The following is an 8,699-nucleotide window of genomic DNA, read 5'->3' on the forward strand; positions in this document are numbered from 1 at the left end:
CAGTAAGAAGCCAAAGCAGCGTCAATCCTCTTCGGAGTTTCTGTGTGGACGGGGAAGCAAGCTCAGCAGGGCCGTGGTTAACCCAAGGTCACCCAACGAGTCACGGGCAGGGGCCGGACGGGAATCCGAGCCCCCTGCGCGCCGTCCCCAGCTCCTTCCCGACCCCACGCCCCCAGTGAGTGTGCACACAGCACGCCCGCCCCCGGGGCCAGAAGTTAGGGAGGCCGGCGGAGGGCCAGCGCGGGGCAGCCCAGCGCCGGGAGGCGGAGTCCGCGCTCCTTTCTTCTCGGCCCACGGAGCGCCCCGCAGGCTCGCCGCCGCTCGGGGGCGGGGAAACAGGACCCCGAGCAGGAAACAGGGTCCCGCGCGGGGAGCCCCTGGGAGCACGCGGCGCCGGGTCACGTGAGAAGGGAGCGCGGCGCAGGGCCGTCGCGCGCATGCACGCACGACGTACGTAAACANCTGCCTGGACGAGCTGAGCTGCGAGTTCCTGCTGGCTGGGGCCGGAGGGGCCGGGGCGGGGGCCGCGCCCGGACCGCATCTGCCCCCACGGGGGTCGGTGCCCGGGGATCCCGTCCGCATCCACTGCAACATCACGGTGAGGACCCTCTCGCGTGCGCCTCTCGGGGGCCCCTGGTCAGGACTCAGGATCACCCCACACAGCTTTTTGCTCTCGAAGGACCTGGGAGGCCGAAGCCCCTTCTCGAGTCTCTGTCCTCTCTAGTTTACACTTGTTTCTGCAGCTTGAGGTTCTTCTGGGCACTCAGACCTCTACTAATGATTCCTGATAGCAAGGAACACCTCGACATATGGTGCCTGGACTCCCCCTTCCACGAACCCACCCACATCCCAAGGTTCAAGATTTGGGCTCTTTTTGGCTACTCCTCTACAACTTTACCTTTCACCTGGGAATGCCCCTTCCCCCCTCCCCATTCTAATTACTAGGTTCCAGGCCTCTGCACTGACCCCAGCTGGAAAGACCTCGCTTGGAACTCTGCACATGTCAGTGATGACCCCTCTCAGTAGTTCCTTTGACTCAGATGTTTGCCACCTGTGGGATCCCTGTCCAGTCATCCCTCTTGCAGACCCTCTTTGCTTTCTGAATTTCACCAAGTGATAGTTTGCAGTACATTGATTCCTCTTCCTTTACTCCTTTGAATACCCTTTTATTTTGGTGTAACCTCTAACACTCCCCTTTTGCCTCAGCTGGTAGCAGATCTTCCACTCTCCCTGTTCCCTGTGGATATGTCCATTTGCCTTAGGTCGGTTCCTTTCTTGGTAGTGACAGTATTGTGATGTGCATAAGGTACCCCATTTATTCTGAGCACACTGTTCTATTCTCCCCAGTGGGCATTGTTTCATTCTAAGTATACTAGGCTGGGAGACACCTTGCATGTGTCCTGCCTTATTCTGCCCTCAAACATTCCTTGAGGAGGTTAGCTTTCTGATAACTTGTAATGTGTGGTCCCACCTGGGGTAGCACTTCCACTGGTTGGAATTCCCTGTTGTGGTCTTCCCCCTGCTGAAGCAGTAGCTGGGGAGCTGGTGGACAGTGCTGTATCCAGGCAGGCAGTCTGAATAGGAGTAGCCTGGGGAAAGACAGACTTGCGAATTCTGTGGTGCTTGGGCGCCTGAATCCAGTTGACACGGTGTTTTCTTTCCTTTTTCTCAGTCAAACCAGGTCAAGGTTTGGTGAGGTAAGCCTCAGCTTGGGTTGGATGGTGCCCCACCAAAACTCATGTGTCCTATTTCTCTCTTTTCCCATCCTCCCCCCAAAAGTTAGCATTGAAAGACCAGAAGTGGCTTAGTCAGGTGAAGACTTGAGTGTCTTTGGTGTATATTTTCCCCTCCAGCACTGAGGGCTAGAGCTGTGGCAGAGCTAAGCTCCCAGGAGTGGGTAAGGTTTCCTGGGCAGGCGGAAGCCTCCAGGTTTAATTTTGTTGTGAAGTTAAGCTTCTGGCTCCTTAAGGGTAGGTTTGGCCCCATCTACCTACCCTTTTACTCGCTAGAGGCCATCTCCTATCTTTGTCCTTGGTTGGGAGTTAATTTAGGGGTTCCTCAGCTAGACTCCCTGTGGCCCCATAAAGGAGACTTGGCCTGAACTAGCCCTTTTGGTTTGGGTAGAGGGGAGTCTGGTCAGGCGTTTGGCAACGTGGCTCAGGAATGCTGGGAATGTCAGCAGCGTAGGCCTCTTTCTCCCAGCCTGCCATGTGGAGTCCCACAGCCCACGCCTGGACAGAGAAGGTGGCAGGTTCCCAAGGGAGAGGTGGGGAGAACTGGTCTTTGAGGGGTTCTCTTGGGAATGGGGTGGGGAGATTCTTGCCGCTATTCTTTCAGCTTCTGAATATATAGTTTTATTTTTGTCCCTCCCTCCCTAGTGAGCTGTAGTCTTTGCGTTTTTCACAGCAGTGTGATTGTGATGAGGTTGATCCTTCCTCCCTTTGCTGGAGTTTGGAAAGCAGAAGGATTTGGGAGGACTCTGACTTGGGTGTGGGAGAACTCCAAGTCTGGAACTTGGAGGGGCAGGACAGAAGATCAGGAGTCCCTCACTGTTAGCAGTGTGGCTGTCCTGCTTTCTCTGGTTTTTGCTGTGGCAGAAAGAAAAAGTTCCAGGTTGCTTCTTTGAAAAGTCTTCTGAGGGACTGTTTTCTCCCAGTCTTGGCTTTGTTGGGAAGCTGCTTGGTTAGATACTGATCTGCTGAGTGGCTTTTATTACTGTGTAGGGCTTGAGGTGGGCAAGCAAAGGGACCAGAAATCTTGGGGGTCAGAGTGCAGGCAAAGTCTGGCACCTCCCAGAGTTGCCCATTGTGACTGCTCTTCCTACTCTTTCCCCTTAGGAGTCATACCCTGCTGTGCCCCCCATCTGGTCGGTGGAATCTGATGACCCTAACTTGGCTGCTGTCTTGGAGAGGCTGGTGGACATAAAGAAAGGGAATACTCTGGTGAGGGGGCCATGGGGTAGGAGCACACATGTGTCTGTGAGGCCTGTGCGGCGAAAGGGCGCTGTATATGAAAAGTGGCCGAATATGGTGGGGCAGACTTCCTAGGGGAGTTGTCTGAAGCCAGAGGTGAATCCCAGTAGAGGCCATCCTCTGCAGGATTGGTGGACCAGGAGCCATTCCCACAGCCTGTGGTCCATCGGGTTTAGAGAACTAGGTGCCGGTTTGGGATGTGAGCTACAAGTTTATCAGTGCAGCTGTCCATATTAGAGTGGGAAAGAAGTGTTTGATATCTCTGTGGTCCCCAACCCAGCTCTTGCAGCATCTGAAGAGGATCATCTCCGACCTGTGTAAACTCTACAACCTCCCTCAGCATCCTGATGTGGAGATGCTGGATCAGCCCTTGCCAGCAGAGCAGGTGAGCAGCTAAAGGGCTTTAGGCTGTTGTACAGAGTTGTGCCACAGAGAGCACTCAATAAGTACGCGTTAACTGAGACGGATCTGCAGTAGCCTCTCCCCACCCCCACCCACCCCCAAATACACACACATGTGACTTTCAGCCTCTTTTTTCTCTAGATGGGAGTCTAGCTGAGTGGAACACTAGTAGCTTCATCTCTCCTATCGAACCCCCCCTCTCCGGCATCTGTTACCATCCCGGAGGTTGAGAAGGAGTGGAACTTTTACCATTATCTTAGAAGTAGCAGTTGGTGGCCACTGGGGACCCAGGCCCTTTCTTTCGAGCCAAGAATACAGTATCAGTCTAGAAAAGATCAAGTAAAAGAGGGGTTCTTAGGAAAATTAAGTGGGGTTTGCAAGGTGGGTGACAAGAAGAGCCATTTTTCTTTTTTTATTCCTTGGCATATGGTAGGAAGAAAATGATGGGCTGATAGGGAAGTCATCCCGGCTCTTGCTTCCACTGACTCTGGCTGTTGGAGAGACGGGGCGAGTGTATAGCTTCCAGACCAGGAGGCTTAGGGGAGTAGGTCAGAGGCTGCACTCCACAGTCACTGGGGCTCTGATCTCATCTCCCTCCCCTCCCCACTGCAGTGCACACAGGAAGAAGTATCTTCAGAAGATGAAGACGAGGAGATGCCTGAGGTAGGCTTGCAACCTGAGGTGGTGTTGGCAGGAAGCTGTTGCCGTCAGCGGCACTCATCACCCACCATAAACAGAGCTCCAGTCTAGAACTAGGGAGAGAGAAACAATGTACTGACCAGGAGGAATGACCAGTGTAGTAGAGGAAACAGGCACCATATCCCCCCTCTGAAGGCAATCAGGTGCAAATAAATACTCAAGTTAATTTCAGATGGCGTTGGAGGCTGACAGACTGAGTTTGCATCCTGGCTAACCTAACTAGGGAGGTACACCTAATCTCACCAAGCTAGATGGGATTATAATACATGCTGCATATGGTTGTCTTAAGATTAAGTAAAATATTGTATATAAAGTATATGGTGAGTACTAAGTAACTTACCTAATATATTCTTTAAAAACATAGATGCTTTTATAGAATACAGAGTAATGATTAAGAATTTGAGTTTCAGATCTAGATAGAACTTAATCTAATGTTTAGCTCTGCCAAGAGTTCTATGACTTTGGGCATGAGAATTAATATCTTACTAGACTTAAGCTTCCTCATTTGTAAAATGGAGACAGCAATTGAATAACGTTCAATAATGGTTGTGAGGATGAAATGATCTGGTGTGTAATAAACATTAAGTAGATGTTAGCTGGTACTGTAATAATCAGGAGGTTAGTATGTTCTGCCAGGTAAGACACTGATCACTTTGTTTCAGAGCATTGGATTAATGTCCCAAGTTCTATAAGTCTGTAAAGGTCTTAAGACTGACAGACAGCTGGTGACACATGAAATTTACTCTTCCCAGACAGTGGACAGCCCTGTGTACCACACCCTGAACACCTGACTGAAAGGCTAACTCCTGGCCTCCTCCCCCTGTGAATAGTGAACTACTTGTTCACTTAGAATAGGTTGAATAAAGAGCTAATTCTGTTCTTAACTTCGGCCGCCTTCCTCTCTGGACCCCCTTTCTCATTTCCATCTTGTTAGTAGGTGCCTCTGCAAACCTGACTCAAGCCCTACATTTGTAGGGAGAGGAGGAGATGAAATCCCAGATTCTCCTCTGGACCTGAGGCCCTGAGGATCCTGGGTACATCAGTTCACCTGATGAAACATGAGCTTTCAGTGACAGTGTCGGGCCAAAGTCATTCTGATAGGAATTGGGAAAGAGAAGGGGGGTTTTAGGGGCAGGTCAAGCAGGGTTGTCCTGGGGAGCAAAAGGCCAAGTCTTCGTAGGTCCTTACCTTAGCTCTGTGGCTGTAGAACTGGAGAAGAGAAGTGCCTGTCCTTCACAGGGTGGAGGGATAGGGTTGGGAACTGTTCTGGAAGCGAGGGGGGTTGTTGAGTGGTGGGACTGCTAGATGACTGCTTCTCCTGGAGCTCCAGGCCAGGTGGGACTAGGAAGGTGACGGTCCTCATTCACAGCCTTCTCCCTTTCCCCTCTGTTCCCCTCCCTCCCACTCTGCCCAGGACACGGAAGACCTAGATCACTATGAAATGAAAGAGGAAGAGCCAGCTGAGGGCAAGAAATCCGAAGACGATGGCATCGGAAAAGAAAACCTGGCCATCCTAGAGAAGATCAAAAAGAACCAGAGGCAAGATTACTTAAATGTACGTGCCTTGTAGGGAGTGGCGGGGCACGAGGGAGGTGGGCACTACCTGGGGAGTGGTAGGCCGCAGCTCACAGCACAGGGAGCTGCTCGCATCTAATCGTCCTCCAAACCCTGGGCAAGCAGTGGAGGTGTAACGTGTGTTTCCAGACTGGGACCAGAGAATATTCTGTTGTTTCTCCCTCACAGGGTGCAGTGTCTGGCTCGGTGCAGGCCACTGACCGGCTGATGAAGGAGCTCAGGGATATATACCGATCACAGAGTTTCAAAGGCGGTGAGTTTGCTCCAGAGAGGGCCTTGCACGGGAGTTTCTCCTCGGGGTGGATATGGGATATGATATGATATGGTGCAGAAAGCCCCAAGGTTCTGGGGTACATGAGTATTGACAAACTTGAGGTCAGGTACGGAGCACCTTAAAGCCAGTGGCTTGGCTTGGGTGTGCATTCATCTAGAGCAGACCTGGACCTTTGATCTTTTTCCCTCGGTTTGTGAGAGGGAGCAGTCTGAGGGACCCCTCCCCACCTGTACTGTCCTACTGACACTTCCCTTCCCCTTTTCTAGGAAACTATGCAGTTGAACTCGTGAATGACAGTCTATACGATTGGAATGTCAAACTCCTCAAGTGAGTGGGGACTGGGGAGTCGGGAGCGGGGTGGGTGGAACACCTGGTGATGTCTGGGCAGTCTCACTAGCATGTTGGTTGCAGGGTCCCCAGAAGTGGGTGTGGGCAGTGGTATGTGTATCTGGGGCCGGCCGAGGCGCAGGGGAGGAGGGGGTTGGTGGGGAGCCCTTGTGAGGCTCTGCACTGGGACAAGGGTTTGAGCCCAGACTTGTTTCACAGAGTTGACCAGGACAGCGCTTTGCACAATGATCTCCAAATCCTCAAAGAGAAGGAAGGAGCTGATTTCATCCTACTTAATTTCTCCTTTAAGGTAAGCCTTCCCCCAGCTCTCCCTCCCTGGCCTGAGTTCCCTGTCTGCCTAAGTCTTGTGAGGATGCCGGTCTCCTTCCCTGAATGCTGCCTCTGTCTTTCTCAGGATAACTTTCCCTTTGACCCACCGTTCGTCAGGGTTGTGTCTCCAGTCCTCTCTGGAGGGTGAGTGGCTGGGTCAGGGAGAGGGTGAAGCAGGGACTGGAAGCTCTTGCCAGGCCTGACTGACCGACCTTTCTCATGCAGGTATGTTCTGGGCGGAGGTGCCATCTGCATGGAACTTCTCACCAAGCAGGTGAGGCCCTTTCACTGTTGGCCCAAGAGCCTGGGTGGGGCCCGACAGCTGAGCTTCCTCCCCATCCCAGCCTGGGCACAGGCGTCTGTGGCCCTATTACCCTGCCAGGTAGTGGCTGTCCTGGGAGGGAAGGGCACGGGCACTTCCATAGAGAGGCACTGCCGCCTGGAGAAGAAGTGAAAGGTGTCTCCAGGAGCCCTGTCCTGACTCGCTCGCTTTGTCCCTCCTGTCCCCAGGGCTGGAGCAGTGCCTACTCCATAGAGTCAGTGATCATGCAGATCAGTGCCACACTGGTGAAGGGGAAAGCGCGAGTGCAGTTTGGAGCCAACAAAGTAAGGGGCCTGGGCTGGCGGGCTGGCTGGAGCCGAGTGCATCGTGGCCAAGGCTGAGGGCAAAGGGGACACAGTCCCTGGGCTGCGATGTTGGAGGAGAGGGCCTGGGGTGGCCACAGTGGGAACAGAGCAGGGCCTTAGCTGAGGGGTGTCCTCAGGGTTTGGGGGTTCAGGTCAGGAAAGGGAAGGCTGTGGGATTGTATCCCCAAGGGACCTCTCAGACAGAGGTCCTTAGCGTGCTACCAGGGTACCGCGCTGGCAGCCGGGCTTCTTGGGTCTCTGGGTGGCCGCCTGTGGAAGGGGAGGGGCAGTGAGCCACAGCTGGCGTGGCCTGATCGGGTGGCTTCTCTCCCCAGTCTCAGTACAGTCTGACGAGAGCACAGCAGTCCTACAAGTCCTTGGTGCAGATCCATGAAAAAAACGGTGAGGCCGGAGCCGGGCCCGGGGCTCTGATGCTGGGCAACCCCAGGTTCTCACTCGGCCCGTAGCAAGGTCCCTCTGGGTTTCCGAGCCTTTCACCCACTCACCCACACCTGCCGGCTCTCCAGAGAAGGCCTGGAGGTGGTGTCGTGGGCAGTCTTGGTGCTGCCCTCTTCCTGACCACCCTTTGAAAGACTCTTCACCACCTCGGGCTGGGCTCTTCACTCTCCCTTTCCTTACAACCTCCAGGTAGGCAGCCTCCGCTTCCCTGTACCTCTCTTCTCGCACCTGGCAGCCTCCCTAGGACCTTCTTGCCTGGAGACGCTGCAGATGTCCACGGTGACTGGGACAGGGAGGGCGCTCTGGGCCTGGACCTCGCTGACCTGGTGTGTTTCTTTGCAGGCTGGTACACACCCCCAAAGGAAGATGGCTAACCCTGGAGCGTCGCCCCTCCTCCTCCCCCAGGCACCACTGGACCAATACCTTTGAATGCTGTATCTGGATCTCACGCTGCCTCTGTGGTTCCCTCCCTCATTTTTCCTGGACGTGATAGCTCTGCCTATTGCAGGACAATGATGGCTATTCTAAACGCTAAGGAAAAAAACAAAAAAACAAACAGAACTGTTTCAAGTACTCAAGACTGACTACAGACCAACAACCACCTTGCTGGAACCCTTGCTAGCAGGCATTCTTATAAAGAAACTCTCGAGCCTCCTTATATTGCTGGAAACTCAGCTGTGCTCCAGACTAGAGCCTCCTTACCTATGCTATGGATTTTTAATTTATTTTCTCTTATTTCATGTACACTGCTTTTTTTGGTTACAGTGTATGATGGATGTGTATGAAAAAAAATGTATCTTTGGGAAAACAATTACAGTTTGTTAATTTGAAGATGCTGGTCTTGACTCATCTTTATTTTTATTCCCACATCCCACCCCACCCCCATCCCCTGACTGCTTGGGAGGTGGGGGAGGGGTGCCAGGTCCACTGTGCTTTGGTAGCCATGAGGCTGTGCTCCGCTAACCCAAGAAATCTGGAGCTAAGCACCACCTGGCCCACCCCTAGGTTTCCCGAAGGCCCCTGCTGACTTACAG

At 53.2% G+C, this 8,699-nt stretch overlaps 1 protein-coding gene across 1 annotated transcript; it reads left to right on the forward strand.

Annotated features, from left to right (window-relative positions):
• Positions 1-462: 462 nt before the first annotated feature.
• On the forward strand, positions 463-8,496 carry Ube2q1 (ubiquitin conjugating enzyme E2 Q1). The gene is made up of 13 exons (XM_015502654.2): positions 463-598; positions 2,838-2,942; positions 3,253-3,357; positions 3,987-4,037; positions 5,488-5,628; positions 5,817-5,901; positions 6,189-6,249; positions 6,469-6,559; positions 6,665-6,723; positions 6,805-6,853; positions 7,090-7,185; positions 7,542-7,608; positions 8,008-8,496. The coding sequence occupies exons 3-13, from the start codon at positions 3,328-3,330 to the stop codon at positions 8,037-8,039; spliced, it is 762 nt and encodes a 253-aa protein (XP_015358140.2). The 5' UTR covers positions 463-598; positions 2,838-2,942; positions 3,253-3,327; the 3' UTR covers positions 8,040-8,496.
• The last annotated feature ends 203 nt before the right edge of the window (positions 8,497-8,699 follow it).

Source organism: Marmota marmota, unplaced genomic scaffold (genome assembly GCF_001458135.2).
Source record: "Marmota marmota marmota unplaced genomic scaffold, marMar, whole genome shotgun sequence".
NCBI classification, from domain to species: domain Eukaryota; kingdom Metazoa; phylum Chordata; class Mammalia; order Rodentia; family Sciuridae; genus Marmota; species Marmota marmota.

Excerpts from the sequence above, each read along its gene's own strand:
- Ube2q1 (XM_015502654.2), top strand. The coding sequence starts at position 3,328 with ATGCTGGATCAGCCCTTGCCAGCAGAGCAG. Across the intron at positions 6,854-7,089 it reads TGGAACTTCTCACCAAGCAG|GGCTGGAGCAGTGCCTACTC; the intron begins GTGAGGCCCTTT and ends TCCTGTCCCCAG. Across the intron at positions 7,609-8,007 it reads GCAGATCCATGAAAAAAACG|GCTGGTACACACCCCCAAAG; the intron begins GTGAGGCCGGAG and ends GTTTCTTTGCAG.